This window comes from Elephantulus edwardii, unplaced genomic scaffold (assembly GCF_000299155.1).
Source record: "Elephantulus edwardii isolate Elephantulus edwardi_28Jun2011 unplaced genomic scaffold, EleEdw1.0 scaffold00057, whole genome shotgun sequence".
Classification (NCBI taxonomy): Eukaryota; Metazoa; Chordata; class Mammalia; order Macroscelidea; family Macroscelididae; genus Elephantulus; species Elephantulus edwardii.
Genome location: NW_006399807.1, coordinates 15,333,144 through 15,351,467, shown reverse-complemented (window position 1 = coordinate 15,351,467; position 18,324 = coordinate 15,333,144). Strand labels below are relative to the sequence as shown.

The 18,324-nt window shown below is 38.9% G+C and overlaps 1 protein-coding gene across 1 annotated transcript in view; it reads right to left on the bottom strand.

Moving 5' to 3' along the window:
• The window catches only part of LOC102862819 (putative dimethylaniline monooxygenase [N-oxide-forming] 6-like), a 48,306-nt gene that overhangs the window by 12,506 nt on the left and 17,476 nt on the right, over positions 1–18,324 (bottom strand). The window contains exons 3-7 of the mRNA XM_006887463.1: positions 16,687–16,849; positions 14,918–15,060; positions 9,454–9,653; positions 5,383–5,738; positions 3,216–3,288 (exon numbers count right to left, since the gene is read on the bottom strand). Coding sequence (XP_006887525.1) covers positions 3,216–3,288; positions 5,383–5,738; positions 9,454–9,653; positions 14,918–15,060; positions 16,687–16,849 — 935 coding nt within the window. The remainder of the gene's footprint in view (positions 1–3,215; positions 3,289–5,382; positions 5,739–9,453; positions 9,654–14,917; positions 15,061–16,686; positions 16,850–18,324) is intronic.

The window sequence follows — 18,324 nt, the reverse complement described above, 5'->3', positions numbered from 1 at the left end:
GAGATTGGCACAGGATAGAGCAGGGTTTAGGGCTGTTGTACATAGGGTTGCTATGAGTCGCAAACGACTCGACGGCACATAACAACAACAACAACAACAGTTAGATTCACTACCAATATCTCAATTTGTGGTTGGCTATTGTAAATGGTATTACTTTCTTTGTTTATTTCTCTGCGCTCTCTTTGTTACAGTAGAGGAATCCCACTTATTTATGGATATTGATCTTATATCCTATCACTCTACTAAATTGATCTACTAGCTGTAATGGGTTTTTTTGGTGAATCCTTGGGGTTTTCTGTGTACATAATAATATCATTTGAGTGTAGTGATAGTTTAACCATTTCTTTGCTTCTCTAGATGTCTTTTATTTCCTTCTCTTTTCATATTGCCCTAGCAAGCACTTCCAATACAATATTAGAAAGTGATGACAGTGGGCATTAGAATCCTACAGAGTCTCCACAAAAAAAAAGACTGATAACAGAATTACAAATTGGACAAAAGACATGCAAATAATTTTCACAGAAGAAGATATTTGGATGACCAGCAGACATACAAAGAAAAACTCAAAATTACTGGCAATAAGAAAGATGCAAATCAAAACCAAAACTAGATACCCTTTTACTCCAGTAGCAATGGCAAAGTTTAACATGACAGCAAGTAATAAATGCTGGAGGATGTGGAGAAATAGGAGCTCTTATACACTGTTGATGGGATTGTAAAATGGTACCAATCTGGAGGGCAGTTTGGCGCTTCCTCAGAAAGCTGAGCATAAAAATTCCATATGACCCACTGCTTGGAATATACTCCCCCCAAAATGAGAACTGAGACACAAATGGAGACTTATACACCTAAGTTTATAGCAGCATTATTCACCATTGCAAGAACATGGAAATAACCCAAATGTGCAACCACAATTGAATAGCTTGAAAAAAATTATGGTTCATTCACATAATGGAATACTAAGCAGCGTGCAGAAAAAAATGATTTGTAAATATCTATGTAATTTGGGAGCAACTGGAAAGCATTATGCTAAATAAACTAACTCAGTCACATAAGAACAGATACTGTATAAGACTATTATTGTAGAATGCGTATGAGGATCCAAGGGGTGGGAGGGGGGAGTAGAGGGGTGAAGATGAGTGGGATATGGGGGGATGTTAATCATAGAGTCTCACAATTTTATGGGTGGAGGGAGGGGTAAAGGAAAAGGGAAAGATCCACAGCCATAGTAGTCAAGACAGCATGGTAGTGGTACAGAGACAGACACATAGATGAATAGAATAGAATAGAATAGAATAGAATAGAATAGAATAGAATAGAATAGAATAGAATAGAATAGAATAGAATAGAATAGAAGTTGGGTTTGGTCCGGTCTGGTGGTCTGCTCCTGTAGGATAGAGTAGGGTAGGATAGAAGAGAATAATGCAGAAATCAACTTATCTACCTATGGTCAACTTATCTTTAACTAGAAGATGAAATCAATTAAGTGGAGAGATGAGAGCCTCTTCAACAAAAGCTGCTGCAAAATTTGATGACCATCTATGGAAGAAAATGGAAACAAGATCCACACCTTGCACATACACAGAAAAACAAACTTAAGGTCAATCAGGGATCTGAAAGTAAAGCCAAAAACTATAAAATTCATCAGGAAAAATATAGGAACAAAGAGAATCCTAATATATGGCATGAAAAGATTGTCAGTAATTAAAACCCTACAGCCAAGAGAGGATAAAGTAAATGAGTGGGACCTTGTGAAAATAAAATCCTTGTACATAAAAAAACTTCTCCAACAGAGTAAAAAGCAAGACTACAGAGGGAAAAAATATTTACCAATGGAGTATCTTATAAGAGAATTATAAATAAAATTTCTAGAATGTTCCAGCACATAAATAAGTAAAAAGATGAACAATCCAATCTCAAAATAGGCAGAAGGTGAATGTTCACCAAAGAAGAAAGTCAGATGGCAAGCAAACATATGGAAAAATGCTCAAAATTGCTAGATATTAGAAAGATGTAAATAAGAATAACAACAACAACAATAGAAAAGTTCAACAGAGCAGCAAACAACAAATGCTGGTGAAGATGCAGAGAGATTGGACCTCTCATACACTTCAGGTAGGTAGGTAGGAATGTAAATGGTATAACTGCTATGAAGAGTCCTCAGAAAATTGGAACTAAAAGTGCCATTTGGCCTAGCCATTCCACTATTAGGACAAGGACAATGACTAAGGATGATAGAAGGAGAATTGATGCCTTTGAGCTGTGGTGCTGGAGAAGAGTATTCAATATACCGTGGACTGTAGGAGAATAAACAGGTTTGTCCTGGAGAGGGTGAAACCAGGCTGCTCCTTGGAGGCAAGGATTTTGAAGCTTCATCATGCTTTGGGCATGTTGCAAAGAGGGACTAGTCCTTGGAGAGGGACATCATGCTTGGAAGGGTTGAGGGACAGCACAGGAGAGAAAGACCTTCACTGAGATGGATTGACTCAGTCACTGGTGTAGTGGGGATAGGTGTATCAAGACAATGAGGTTTGCTTAGGATAGAGCAGGATTCAGAACTGTTGTACATAGATAGAGTTGCCATGAGTTCCAAGTGACTCTACGGTACATAACAACAGAAAATATATTTCAATTACTTACTAAAATCCTTTATTGTTAAAAAAGAAAGAAGCTACATGTTTTGCTGGAAAATTCTGCTGTCAGGACCTCTTTAAAGTGCTAAAGAACAAAGATATCAGCTTAAAGACTAAGGTGTACCTAATGCCAACCATAGTATGTTCAATTTCTTGATATGTATTTGAAAGTTGGACAATGAATAAAGAAGACTATAGAAGAATTGATGCCTTTGGATTATGGAGGAGTATAAAGGTCAGTGAAGGAGAGGAAGACCCTCAGCCAGGTGGACTGACATGGTGACTGCTGCAGTGAGGTCTTGTATGCTGGGAAGAGTGAGGATGGCACATGGCAGAACATGGTTCAGATCTTTTGTTCAGAGGCTCTCTATGAGTCATACTCACCTCGATGGCACCTAACAACAACAACAACAACAAACAATGTCTTGTATTTGCCCATCCAAAATTACTTTATTATACCAAGTGTTAAAAAAAAACCCCACACACTTTGACTAGTGACATTCTTTTTAAGTGTATTAACAAGGCTAAACTATCTGAAGGAAAACTTTAGAACTTGTTTAATTATCAAGTACAAGCTCTTACCACTTGAGTTTTTTCCCCATTTTTTCATCAATGTCATCCATCATTTCTTTCATAGTTGGTAGAGTACATGAATCTAATAAAGACGTGAATGAAGAAATAGTGAAAAAAGACAATGACATTAGACATATATTATGAAACTCATTCAGTATTTGTGAATGATATCCCTGAAAATTTCTGTGTTGAGAGGATTATCTTTGGCATCTTTCTCAGAAGAACAATTCACAGACATAAAGACCTGAGACGTGAATAGACCCACACTGCAAATGGCAACACTGGCCTCCACTGAGACTGTGATAGCACAGTTTGCAGCTTCAGGTCACCTGACCTCATGTTTCTGTAGCATCTTCGCTCCAACATGCCTCACTCACAGAATAACTTAAGAGTTAGGCTTTATCTTTTGCCTGCATCGTTTTACACAACTTTTCTCAAGAAATAATCAGGTAAAATAGTTCCGTCTAAGGCAATTAAAATTAGGTCATAGGGGGTTACGTGGAGTTTTAAGCATCATCTTGTAGCTAGAGAGAATGCTTTGAGGAGCAGCAGCACATTTTGAATTTTTGAATGTCTTGGGGGGGGATGGTCTTTGTTTTTTTTCCTTTTTTTATTAATTTCAATGAACATTTACAGAGATTTTGGATTTCCATTCATTCATTGTTGCACTTTTCTCCCCGCCCCCCCCGCTCTTCTTCTTGAAAAGCAAAAGAAAAACTCCTTATTGGTACACAATCCCCCCTGAACACCCCCACCCTGAGTATACTCCACTCTGCAACCCTCATTCCGAACTCTTATGATAATCATATGCCCTAAAATATATTACTTTTAAACTGTTCTCTCCCTCATCGGCTTCAATGCAGTTCTTACAGAAGAGAGACCTCTTCTGCTTGCTGATTGCAGCTCATTTGTCTTTCTCCAACGGTAGGATGCTATCACAGCATTTGCAGTGCATGGCCACCTCCCAGTCGTGGTTAACACCTTGCTTGGTTTAACTGTGTCCCTTGCTAGAAAGTTAGCTTCATTGACACTAGCATTTTGCATTTGCTACTGTTTCCTAAATGCCAGGTAAACTCTATTATTAACAATAAGAGTTGTTAAGCAAGTATTTTCTGAGCAAATTAATAAAGAATACTCTATGTTTCATGCAAATTTCTTTGACTATGAATTGTATTCAATATTCTCATAAAATTTAAGATTATTGGGACTCAAATGCCTTTTGGGAGCAAGAGGCAACAGAAGTATTTCACATGGAGGAGCTGACTTGACAGTACCAAAACCACAATAGCCTGTGCGTCAAAACCACTTTTCCTTATAGAAGATTTCATAGCAGAGTTTGTTGAAATTCTTCTTTCTCATCATGCTACATTTGAAGGACAGCTTATTTATAAACATCATTTTTAAAAAATAGTTGCTTCATTATATATAGTCTAAATTTTAACAGATAGTATGTAAGAGAAGGTATACTTTTATAACTTAAGATCCTCAAATCTTTGGATAGAATATTTAATGTATAATGCTAATGGCTAACTGAGAGGTCAGCAGTTTAAATCTACCAGCAACTAACTCCAAGGAAGAAAGATGGACAGCTTCTTTCCATAAAGATTTACCCTACAGAGGATCTCAATGAGTTAGAACAGAGTGAGGGCAGGAAGTTTAGATTTTCAATAAAAACCGTGATCAATATGATAGAAACACATAGAATCATTGTATCTGGGAGCAGTCTTTTCCAGTTAATCCCCACACTCCTAATTTTGTCACATAAGGTGTTACGCTAACACCTGGACAACATATGAGCTAGGGTTGAAACCCCCAAAACCAAACACTGTGCAGCTGAGTTGATTCCAACTCATGCTCACCCTCTATCAGGTTTCAGAGGCTGTAAAATTTATGGGAGATTAACCGGCTTTCTTCTGAGCTACTGATGAGGCGGAACCACCAGTCTTTCAGTTAGCAGCCCTTTCTTCTTTGTTAGTCTCTAGGCATACAATAACTCACCGCCAAACTTCCATCACCAGAACACATTGCTACTGGTAATATTTCTCTCTCACCTTCCATTTTAAGCTCTGTGAGGTCAAGGAACATGTATGACTTGTTTCAGTTGTATACCTAACCCTAGCACAATGTTTAATATATGTTTGTTGGCTATACGAATGAAAAAGAATAGTCCACTTACTTGCAAACACTTTAGCTGCCCAGCGGGCCTGCAGGTCTGCTGTGGGGATGGCAGCTCCAAGAGACTGGACTAAGCCAATAACAGCCAAGGTTTGCTGCTCTATTTGTGGAGGGAAAATGCCTTTAAACAAGGTGACCTCATTGTTTCTGCTTTTGATGATGGAGTCATCCAGGAAGGGGTAGGCATAACCATAGCCTGTTGCAAAGATGACAGAGTCAATGGCTTCGAACACGGTCCCATCCTCAAACACAGCTGAGGTCTCTGTGAATTCCTTCACATTGGGCTTGATGGACACAACACCACATAGGATTCGAGATGGAAGCTCATCATTGAACACAGGCTCTTTTCTCAGGGGACTGAGCAAAAAGAGAGAAGAGAGTCCTGTTATAAAGAATTTCATTTAGAAGAAAGACTTGCTTCTGGCATTGAAATGAAATTTGAGCAGTTAAACATCAGCATGAGGGTCACGGAACTGTACCTCTTCTTATAATAATTTTTTCTCTTGTATGTAACAATATTTAAGAATTTCTGTATGAGCTTTTTGCCCCTTGAAATGTGAAGTTTGCCATGGGTACTTATATTACTAGAGATTCACTGTATGGATAAAAATAATTTCTAGATATAATAAATTGGTTAAGAGTGAAGACTCTACTATGTTTAATTATGTATAAAAATGGGAATAATGAGATAACCTACTTCGCATGATTGAAGAGCAAATAAGCTAGAAAACACTTAAAACAGTGACTGGCACACAGACCCCTCTATTACAAATATTACTATAGTTTTAAGGCTTCATCTCATGTGGAGAAATTAGAGCTGCATTGTTGGGATGTTTTGTTGCCACGTTTTATTTTGTTCCATCAGCTGTGGTCACAAAAGAAAGGCTAGTGACCTTTATACTTCACTTTGGTTGCCAAAATCTTAAGAATGATGTTTTTCTTCAGTTGGCTTAACTTTACTTTAGGGACTCAGGGATTCCTCAGATACAAAGAAAATTTATACATTGTGGTATTTGTCTCTATATTTGCTTAAATTTTCCCAAATCTTTAACTCTGAACTCCTTTACCTTATAAGGTGTTAAAATCTATGTCAACTATATCTTTTCCCTTTACTCCTTCCCACCTTCTCTCTTTACATCCGTACATACCAAAGGGTATTATGGTTATCACAAGAGTTCACAATTAAGGTTGCATAGTGGAATGTACTTGGGGCGGTGGGAGGGGTGTGGGTGGATTGTGTACCAGAGAGGGAGTGTTTCTTTTACTTTTGAAAGAGAGGAGCGAATTGGGGGGGGGTGGGGTTGGCTGGGAGAGAAGTGCAGCAATGAATGAATGGAAATCCAAAATCTCTGTAAATGTTCATTAAAATTATCAAAAAGAAAGAAGAGAGAAGACATTATGGTCATATAATATCCTCCAGAGGAGGAACCTACTTTTGAGGGGGAAAAAATGGATTTTCAAAACTACATTTTAAGGAAGATAAGGTAGCCTAGTGGTAAAAAGCTGTGTATGATATGGTTTGAATTCACTAGCTCCTCTTGGAAGAAGGATGGTCAATCTCCTCTTGTGCAATATACTGCCTCAAAAACCTTCTGGGAGAATCAGCTATGAGTCATTTCTGGCTTGATGGCAACCAACAACAACAGCAGATGATAAAGTAAAACTCTAACTTACAAACTCTTATAAAATGAAAGGCCCGAATTATCTCCAGCTTTGAAATGTTATTACAATAAACATATTTTTAGATGCATGAAATCTACTTCTTTCCACATTAAAATATTGTTAAGGAGTTAACATGTTCCCCCCAAATATGTATTGCAAATCATAACCCTTATACTGGTGAATGTATTTCCCTTTGGGAGTAGGATTTTCTTTGCTATGTTAATGAGATCTTATGAGTCATGGAAACACAGATGGAGGAAAAACAAATGGGAAAATCTTCAAGGAATTAAAGAACGAAATGAGATAAATATATTCCCCTAGAATCCAAAAGGAAGAGCCTTTCTCTACAGCAGATGCCTAGGATTCAGACCCTTAGTTTTCTCAACTGTGAGAAAATGAATTTCTATTCTTTGAAACTACCCATTTGTAATATTTGTTACAAAGACATGAATTAGTTGAAAAACAAAAACCAGGATATAAACAATCTAAAAAATTAGAAAAAACAAAGCAAAACTAGGAAGAATAAATGTTTTTGAAAGAAGGTATGTCTCCTCATCTGGCATTTGCTATTGAGATTCACAGACCTCACTTTTTCTTTACTTGTTACATTAAACACATTGTGACTTTTTTTTTGCTATTATTGGTCAAAACATGAAATTTCTTAGTGAATTCTTTATTTCTTCCATATCTACTTACTCTTTTTAAACTATTATGTTCAGTGTCCTACCTAGACTGACTTCCTAATGAGATTGAGATTTTCTATAAAGAGGGGGAAAAAGCAAATCCTGTTAATTTCATGGAGTATAGCAGTTCTGTGGATTTATACTTTCATGTTCCATACTTCCTATTTTCCTAAATTGTCACTTTTCAGGGATGAAGTTGAAGTACATTTTGCTTGTGACTTTCTACATGTTAATTGACACTACGTTAATTATATCTTAGAAATAAATTTAAAAATTAGAGTCTAATAAGTACTACCTCTTGGCACCAGTAGCCAGGAAATAAAAAAACGTATTGCGATGGGAAAGTCTGCGGTTAGGGACCTCTCTAAAGTACTCAAGAGCAACGGTGTCTCTCTGGAGACTAAGGTGCACCTGATACAGGCCATGGTTTTTGCAATCACTTGTTACGCATCAGAGAGTTGGACAATGACTAGGGAGGATAGAAGGAGAATTGACGCCTTTGAGCTGTGGTGCTGGAGAAGAGTATTGAATGTACCATGGACTGCCAAGAAAACAATCAGATTCATCCTAGAGAGGGTTAAACCAGTCTGCTCCTCGGAGGCAAGGATTCTGGCGCTTCGCCTGACATACTTTGGACATGTTGTAAGGAGAGACATGTCTTTAGAGAGGGACATCACGCTGGGTAGAGTAGAGGGACAGCGCAGGAGGGGAAGACCCTCTATGAGGTGGATTGATTCAGTGACTGGGGTAATCGGGATGGGTGTGTCAGAGGCAATGAGATTGGCACGGGACAGAGCACGGTTTAGGGCTGTTGTACATAGGGTCGCTATGAGTCGCAAACGACTTGACGGCACATAACAACAACAACAAGTACCACTATTTGTAATACTTTACAGTTTTCAGGGTAATTATTCTGTTTTAATCTTTCTAGTACAACAGTCCTTAGGAATAGATGTTGTTACGGCTATTCCTCATTTACAAGAAGTCCTGGTGGTTAAGTGTGTAAAAGCCCAGCAGTTCAAATCCATCAGCAGATTGGAGGGAGAAAAATGGGTAGTTTCCTCTCACAAAGATTTACAGTCTTGGAAATGGTTTGTCATGAAGGAGTCATAGACAACTCAACTGAAGTAAGATGAGATCTCTCATTTACCTCCTAAGCATAGATAAGATATTCCTTAAATAATTTGTGAGTTGCCTCATTCAGTGTGTGAATGAGTGATATAAGTCTCAAAATTCTACTAGTTTATAGAGCTTAGAACTCTGGTGGCTTAGTGGTAAGGAAATGTACTGCCAACACAAAGGTATGGGGTTCTAATCCACCAGCTTCTCTGTGAGACAAAGATGGTCAGTTAAATCCTGTGTGATTTATTGACTCTGAAAACTCACTGGAGTGTCAGCTATGGATTGTTTTTGACTCTTTGTCAACAAAAACAACAACAGTTGATATATGTTATATGGATCCTACCTGTTAGGTGGTCTAACTTCTTGCTCTATCTCTATTACAGGGCCATAGATATTTGGATTCTTTTAACTTTCTTTCCTTAGTTGACTAGTTTTAATGATACCTTCACCCCATATTTAGGTTTCTTGGCATAATATGTAACCTGTGAAATTCTTAATTCAATCCTACCAGCCTCAATGAGGTTGAAGTAAAACATAAGCTGAAATAATTCCATTTAAGCTAGTGTCTCACTTTCCTGAATGATAAAATATATTATTTGTAGTACCCATTTAAAGGCATCAGGCCATAGTTTTCATGCTTAAACCACGTGTTCATCTTCTTGACATATAACCAGTCAGAGACAAATGGAGGAAGGACATTCCGCAGAAAGGATGCAAAACGGGTAACATATACCATGTCCCAAGGATAGCCATCATCCCAAACCCGACTCATCACCCAGGAACCACTTCTGCTGCTGATCATGACCTGATGGGGAAAAGCAACAAAAATCTTAGCATCACTTTAAGAGATAAAGAACAAGACACATTTCTATGAGTATTTCCCCTCATATATTCCCTCAATAACCACGTAGGAGTACTTTCAGAGAAGTAGATTAAGAGGAATAGTCCATAACTACAGTAGTAAAAGGCAGGACTACTCCTTTTCACTATTTAGGAAGGCTAGTGACCAGTTGTTGAAACAGTTAGAACCATATTTAAACAAGAGAATTTTGTTTAATCTTCATAGAAGGAATTCTGGTGGCTTAGTGGTAAGAATTTGCACTGCCAACCCAAAGCCATGTGGTTTGAATCCACCAGCTGCTCAACAGGAGAAATAGACAATCTCCTCCAATGAAATTTACTACTTTTGAAGACCCATCAGAGGGTCAGCTATGAGTCTCTTCCAACATGATGGTAAATACATACATAACTGATAACAACAGGCAAAGATTGTAGTTTTGGAAGATACTAGTCAACACAGTAATCCTCAGTGATGGTAGGCAGGCTTGAAGAGTAAGAATGTAGCTCAAGTTCATCGGAGGAGAGATCAAGGATGTCATTCTATTCTCCACTTTCTCTTCCTATTCTCTATTATCTTTTCTCCAGTTCTCCTGTATACTCATCTTCTGTTGGGTACCTCAAACCAGGGAAATAGCTACACTCTTTAGAATTTGGCTTCGTGTCAATTTTTATAACCTTGGCATTCCACCTTTGGGTTGAAGAGTCACTTTACCAAAGGGCTTGGTCATTGCTCTTAGTTCCTGGGAAGTTTTCTCTAAGTCTTTGGAATTTCCTTAGTGATTGGAATGCCTTTGCTATTCATAGAGAGCAGCCGTATCACACCTGGCAAATCATACTAAAAAATTACACAGGTGTGATCCTGGTAATGCCCAACAATTCAGTGACCAGCCCAACCTTGGGGAAGGAAGAAAGATTGGGTTCAGTCATGTGACTCATCAGTAACTCAGCCATGCTTACATAATGAAAAAAGAACCAATAAAAATTCCGAGCTAGAAGCTTGAGGGAGCTTCCTGGTTGGTGAAAGACCAGAAGGATAATACAGAATCTCTGAGACAAAGAAACTCTATTTTAAACCCTCTTAGACCTCACCCTATGCATCACTTCACTATACTAGTCTGATTTTAATTATGAGCATAGTTTAGTGAATCAGCCTAACCAATTGGCAAATCCAGGGGAGCACAGCAGGTCAGCGGTGAAAATATCCTGAAGACTCTCGGTGTGAGATTAGCGTCTAAAGTTTGGGGTTTATTTGGCAATCTGGATCACTGTGACATTGATTGTCTAAGATCTGACCTAACTCTGGGGGATTAGTTTCAAAAGAAGAACTATATTTGTAGTTAGTTTCAAAGAACGCATTTAATTCTGGTGTCCAAAAGACAGAGGCAAATGATCATCTTTGTACTATTTCAAGGAAATCTTACTTTAAAAAATTTCCTTTGTTGTTGTTGTTGACTGCCTTCAATTAAAGCACGACTCATAGTAACCCTATGAAAAATAGACCTGAAGCCCTTCTGCAACTATCAACATTTATCAAAGTTCATAGAATCCCTGGAGACACGTTGTTTAGGAAGTGGATGCCACTCCTGCTTCCAAACTTGTCACAGAATGTGTTGGTTGAATTGCCTGTGATGCATAGAGACCCTGTGTACAGCAGCTCTGAACCGTTCCTTGTCCTGAGCCACTCTCATTAATTCCAACACACCAACCCCCCAAAAATATCTTTTAAAAGAACTTACTGAATAACTTCTACTTAGAAAAAAAAAAGTAAAAATTGTAAGGGTCTACTGGTCACGTGTGACTCAGCCTGGAGTTCTCTGAGAAGCTTTCCGTGAATTGTTGCTGGAAGCCATCAAGTTGGAACTAATTTATAGTAGTTTTTCCTTCAGTAACCTTCAATCTGAAATCACACAGGAGTCACACAGGAGATTGCCCATCTTTCTCCTGGGGAACAACTGGTAAATTCGAACCACATGCCTTTGAATTGGCAGCAAAACTCTTTACTTCTAGGCCACCAGTTGTTGTGGTTGTTGCTATTAGGTTCTGTTGAGTCAGCAACTACTCATAGCAACCCTATGAACGATGGATCTGAACTTGCCCTGTCCTGTGCCATCCTTATCATCTTTGATATACTTGAGTTCATTGTTAAATTGATCCAGGCTAAATTATGTTCCTTTTTCAAGGTACTTCCAATACCACATTTGGAAGACTCAGTATCTTCTTTTGATGATGCTCTGTGTACTAATTAGCGTAGTGGTAAGAAGCTGCACTGCATTTCTTTTTTTCTTTTAAATTTATTTATTTTTCATTTTAATGAACATCTACAGAGATTTTGGAATTCTATTCATTCATTGTTGCACCCTTCTTCCTCCTCCTCTTCCCCCCCCCGTTTGCTCCTCTCCTTGAAAAGCAACAGAAAAACTCCCCCATTGGTACACAATCCCCTCCGCACCTCCCCCAACCCCACCCCAACCCCAAATATAATCCACTCTGCAACCCTCATTGCGTACTCCTACGATAAACATAATGCCTTAAAATATAATACTTTTAAACTATCCTCTCCCCCATAGACTTCAATGCCGTAAACATATTTCATCCAGTTTTTCTCAGTCTTACCCCAACCCTGATGCCAGCCTCATTCTACAACAGTGGCACCATATAGCATTTGTACTTTTGTGACTGGGATATTTCACTCAGCATAATGTCCTCCAGGGTCACCCATTTTGAATAATATTGCATGTATTCCTTGTTTTTCAATGCAGCATAGTATTCCATTGTGCAAATATACCACAGCTTCTCTACCCATTTGTTTGTTGATGAGCATTTAGGTTTCCAACTCCTTGCTATTGCAAACAAAGCAGCGATAAACATGGGTATGCATATATCTACTTGGATGTCATTTATGATCTCTTTAGGGTATATTCCAGGTAATGGAATTGCTGGGTCAAATGGTATCTCTATTTGCAACTTTTTGAGAAAGCGCCACATCACTTTCCACAGTGGTTGCACCATTTTACACTCCTACCAACAGTGACTAAGGGTTCCAGACTCTCCACAACCTCACCAGCATTTGTTGCTTGCTGTTCTGTTAAACTTTGTTAGTCTCACTGGAGTGAAATGTTCAAAATCCCTAGCTTTGAGAGAGATGAACTGCATTTCTAAACTCATGTGGATTGAATCCACCAATTGGTTCTGGTGAAGAATGGGCAATCTCTTTTTGTGAGATTTACTGCCTCTGAAAACCTGCTGGAGGTCAGTCATGAGCCAAATCTGACTTCAGGCCATGCAACAAGAACAAGAACTAGCAGTTTACTGCTTCTTTTTTTAATTTTTAAATTTTAAAAAATATTATTCTGATTTATTTACAAAGTTTGAATACATTGTTTTTCACAAATGATCCTTTTCATTTCCTTCACCCACGTTTACTGCTTCTTAAAGCCAGATATCAGTCATGTTTATTTTTGATTGCCCAGAATCTGACATAGCTCTGACACGTAATTGGTGTCTAACATTTGTTGAGGGAGCTTTGGGGCCCTATGATAAGTACTTGTGTTGCCAGCTCAGAAACAGGTGGTTAGAATCCACAAGCTCCTCCTCAGGAAAAAAAGATGGACAATCTCTTCTTGAAATATTTACAGCCTCTGAAAACTCACTGAAGTGTCAGCTATGAGTCAGTATGGACTGGACAGTCTATAACAATACGAAATGTTTATTGAACACCTGCTATTAGATTAATTAATGGCATTTTTATTACTGCTATGTACCAGGAGTCAGAACTAACAGTGGGTTTCCAAAGGCAATGATTCTCACAGAAGGAGATTAACAATCTTTCTCCTGCAGAGCAAGTGGAGGTTTTGAACTATGTGCCTTTGGATTGGCAGCCCAGCTCCTTACCACTAACTACATCAACAAAGTTCACTAATAAATGATAATAAGAAATGAGTCTTGTATATTTTCTAGGCCTTCAAGGGGGTCAGCACAGTACCTTTTTCATGATAGAGAAAAAGAAACCCAACCTACCTGCTGTTGGGTCTATTCTGGCATATGAAATACTACTAAATAAAAGGGTCTAGTCCTAAGGAGCTGTGCTGCCATCCCAAAGACACACACAGTTTGAATCCACCAGCTGCTCCACGGGAAAAAATATGGGTAATATCCTCCTATACAATTAAACTGCCTCTGAATAACTGCCAGAAGATCAGCTATGGGTCCCCTTCTGACTCAATGGTACACAACGATGACAACAACAATAATTAAATCCAAGAAGAGATTGAGATCGTTCACAGCTTCAGTTTGCTCGGCTCCACAGTCAACACTGTTGGCACCAGCAGTCAGGAAATCAAAAAGCGTATCACGATGGGAAAGTCTGCTGTTAGGGACCTCTCTAAAGTACTCAAGAGCAATGGTGTCTCTTTGGAGACTAAGGTGTGTCTGATATAGGACACGGTCTTTGCAATCGCTTGTCTTGCATCAGAGAGTTGGACAATGACTAGGGAGGACAGAGGGAGAGTTGATGCCTTTGAGCTGTGGTGCTGGAGAAGAGTACTGAATGTACTATGGACTGCCAGGAAAACACAGATTCATCTTGGAGAGGATTAAACCAAGCTACTGTTCGGAGGCAAGGATTCTGGGGCTTCGTCTGACATACTTTGGACATGTTGCCAGGAGGGTCGGGTCCTTGGAGAGGGACATCATGCTTGGGAGGGTGGAGGGACAGCGCAGGAGGGGAAGACCCTCTATGAGATGGATTGATTCGGTGACTGGGGTAATCGGGATGGGTGTGTCAGAGGCAGTGCGATTGGCGCAGGACAGAGCAGGGTTTAGGGCTGTTGTGCATAGGGTCGCTATGAGTCGCAAACGACTCGATGGCACATAACAACAACAACAACAGAAGCTGACTAGCAAATAGGCCATGTGGAGGTGATCAGAACATAAAATTAAACACTAACACTCATACATGTACCTCTGGTTCCAGAATAATGTCCTTCTCCCCCCCCACCCCCCACCCCCCTTGTTAGCTTAGGTTATATTATCTTGTTTTACCTGAAGATTGACAGTCTCCCATCCTCCTTGACTTAAGACAACATAGACAAAAGGTGGATTTTTAGGGAATGGCACGATAAAAACTTCTTAGGGAATGACATGATAAAACCACCTGAAGTGCCTTGGCCATTGATTTAGTACCACAGGTCTAATGTAAATTCACTCCCCACAGCCTTTCCAAGTATATACCTGTGCAGCTAGACGACTGAGCTCAACAGCAATGTCGGAGCCTGAATTCCCCAGGCCAATCACGAGGACCTTTTTCCCTTTGAAGGTTTCTGGGCCCTTATAGTCACGGCTATGAAGGTAGTTTCCTTGAAATTTTTCTAGACCTATGTGGAACACAGGGAATGATTTAGGCTGATTTTCACATAAAATCAGGAAGACTCACTTTTCTTTTTCTTTTTGTCAAAAGTCTTAATAAAAAAACCTTCCCAGCTGAAGCACATTGATCCTTTCTGGTATCATGTCCTCAGTAATTAGCATTATAACCTTAAAAACAAAAACAAATGCATTTTCAAAACCCTCCTCAAAGTTAATGCATGTGAATTTATAGTTGGATAAAAATAATAAGCAGAATTTAGGCCCTCTGCTAAATGATTTACATATTATAATAAATTTAATCTGATAATATCCCTGAGAAAGTGAGATAAATTAAGTGACTTGCCTAAGGTCACGTGCTAAGGCATTCGTTGAATAAAGAATTGAGCCCAAGTATTTTGAGCCCACACTTAATACCACTGAATACATTGCTTCTGAAAGATGGGCAACGTCCTGCTACATGATTTACAGTCTGAAAACTCATTAGAGGGTCATCAGCCACGAGTTGATTCCAACTCAATGTGTCTGTGGTCTGAGGACCATCAGAGGTGGTAATTATTGTCTTCCTGATCTCTAATCTTTTATTCATCTTGACCTGTGAATGTTGTGCCTTGAGTTGGGAATCCTAATAATTTATTTGTACATGTATTTCTAATATAAGGAAAAAAGAAAGAGGGGAAAGAGGGAGGCAGAGAGTAAAGAGGGAAGTAATGAATGATGCAGGTAGAAAGATAGATTGCTGTGTATTTTTATTTGATTGCACCACTTTGGGGCATAATGGAATGATATCCTTCACCTGCCAACACTCAAACACAATCACTAAGATTTCTAAAGTTAATTTGCAAACTGCGGATGAAGAGAAAATGAGAAAATGTAGGTTTTGCCTTAAAATAACATGGGAAAATGGGACTTTACTTTTTTTGGCATCTGGACCCTACTGCTTTGGCTTTGACTCCATTCAGAGAGTAGAATTCTAGTGGCCTAGTGGGTAAGGAATTGTACTGCCAACCCAAAGACAGGGAGATCATATCCATCAGCTCCTCCAAGCGGGGGAAGATAGGCAATCTCCTCCTGTGCAATTTACAGCCTTTTAAAACCATTGGAGGATCATTTTGTATTTAATAGTAATGAGTTTGCATTTTTTTCTGTTCACTCAGGGACTCCAGGAGCAGTCAAGGCTTATACATGGGTTACTTTTCTTGGCATAATTTGATCTGTGATTTATAGGTTTTTCATTCTTTTAAGATATGAGCTTAGAAAGTGACTTATTACTGTATTTCATCTATTCATTAAATAGACACTTTTTTTTTTAGATTTTTTGGTTTAGAAAAGTATACATTATCAATGGAAAAACTCATTTAAGCCTTTGCTGTTTGTATCTAAACCCAACCCATTGCTGTTGAATTGATTCTGATTCACAGTGACGCTGTCAGTGTAAGACTAACCTGATAGGGTTCCCAAGATTCTAAATCTTTATGGATGCAGACTACGGTACCTTTCTTCCACAAAATGACTGGGGGGTCTGAACAGCTGACCATTCGGTTAGCAGTCGTAGACTTCAACCATTGTGTCACTAGGCTGCTCTGTCTATATATGTGTGCCCCAGATTATATATCATTTGTAACTTCCAGACTTACCAGGAAAGGACTTAGTTGGTAGATTGGGGTACACATGATGTCCCGAACAAACCATTACAGCATCAAAAATAGCAGATTCTTGTTTCCCATCCTTTTCTATGACAATATCCCATTGACCAGAGACTAAGAAACTGGGGCATTTCTTTATACTGCAAACCAAAGTCTTAAAAGAAAAAACAAACAGAAATAAATTACTTCAGCATGAGATGGATTGACAGAGTAGTTTGAACAATCAAATGAAACACAGGAATGATTGTAGGGATGGCACAGACCTGGGCAATATTTGATTCCCTTGGACCCAGCGCTTATAAGAGTCAGAGCTGACTTGATAACAGTGAACACAACAATTAATAATTCAGTGTTGTTGGTTTTTCCTCACCCCCACCCCCGTAGTATTTCTTTGGAGAAAGTAAAGACAGTGAAACAGGAATCACAGTGAATCTTCCGATCTCATAAAGGAAATTATGCACTGAGACGTATTTACTTTTCGACAGAGTACTAATATACTTGCAGTAATTGGCTTGGTGAAATATACCACCCAACAAGTTCATGTTTTGTTTTCTTATTGTTTTAATTTTTGGCATTTGTGAACTCTTCCTTCTTTGTCCTCATATTCTGTCTTCGTAGTAAATGGAGGAATGTTTCAAAGTTCAATTTTTGCCCTCTTACTTGCTTTATGAATAATACATGTGTGTATGTCCTGTGCTTATATATAATATACATAGAATTTACATTTCTATATTCTATAGTACTGAAGAGCAATGGTGTCTCTCTGGAGACAAAGGTGCGTCTGATACAGGCCATGGTCTTTGCAATCACTTGTTATGCAACAGATAGTTGGACAATGACCAAGGAGGATAGAAGAAAAATTGATGCCTTTGAACTGTGGTGCTGGAGAAGAGTATTGAGAGTATCATGGGCTGCTAGAAAAACAAACAGATTCATCCTGGAAAGGGTTAAACCGGGTGGTTCCTTGGAGGCAAGGATTCTGTGGTTTCATCTTACATACTTTGGATATGTTGTAAGGAGAAACCGTTGGTCCTTGTAGAGGGACATCATGCTTGGGAGGGTGGAGGGACAGCTCAGGAGGGGAAGGCCCTTTATGAGGTGGATTGATTCAGTGACTGAGGAAATGGGGATGGGTGTGTCAGAGGCAGTGTGATTGGCACAGGATAGAGCAGGGTTTAGGGCTATTGTACATTGGGTTGCTATGAGTTGCAAGCGACTCGATGGCACCTAACAACAACAACAACAACAACAACATACTTTATGTATATATATCCTGTGCATGTATGTGTGTGCATGTATGTGTTTAAATTATATCTATAAAATTGTTGTTATATGAAATCGAATTGGAACTGAACTTCCAGTGGCTTTTCAGAGGCTCTGAACTGCATGGGAAGAGGTTGCCCATCTTTCTCCCATAGGGCAGCTAGTGGATTCAAAATCACTATCATTATGTTGGCAGTTCAGCTCCTTAGCACTAGGCCACCAGAGTGGTTTCTCTCTCTCCATAAATTTATTTTTATATACCTAGATAGAGATATATTGTTGTTGTGTGCTATTTAGCTAAAACAGACATACAGATGTCCCTTCAGGAGATTTCCAGAGGCAATTAATCATATGGGAGGAGATTGT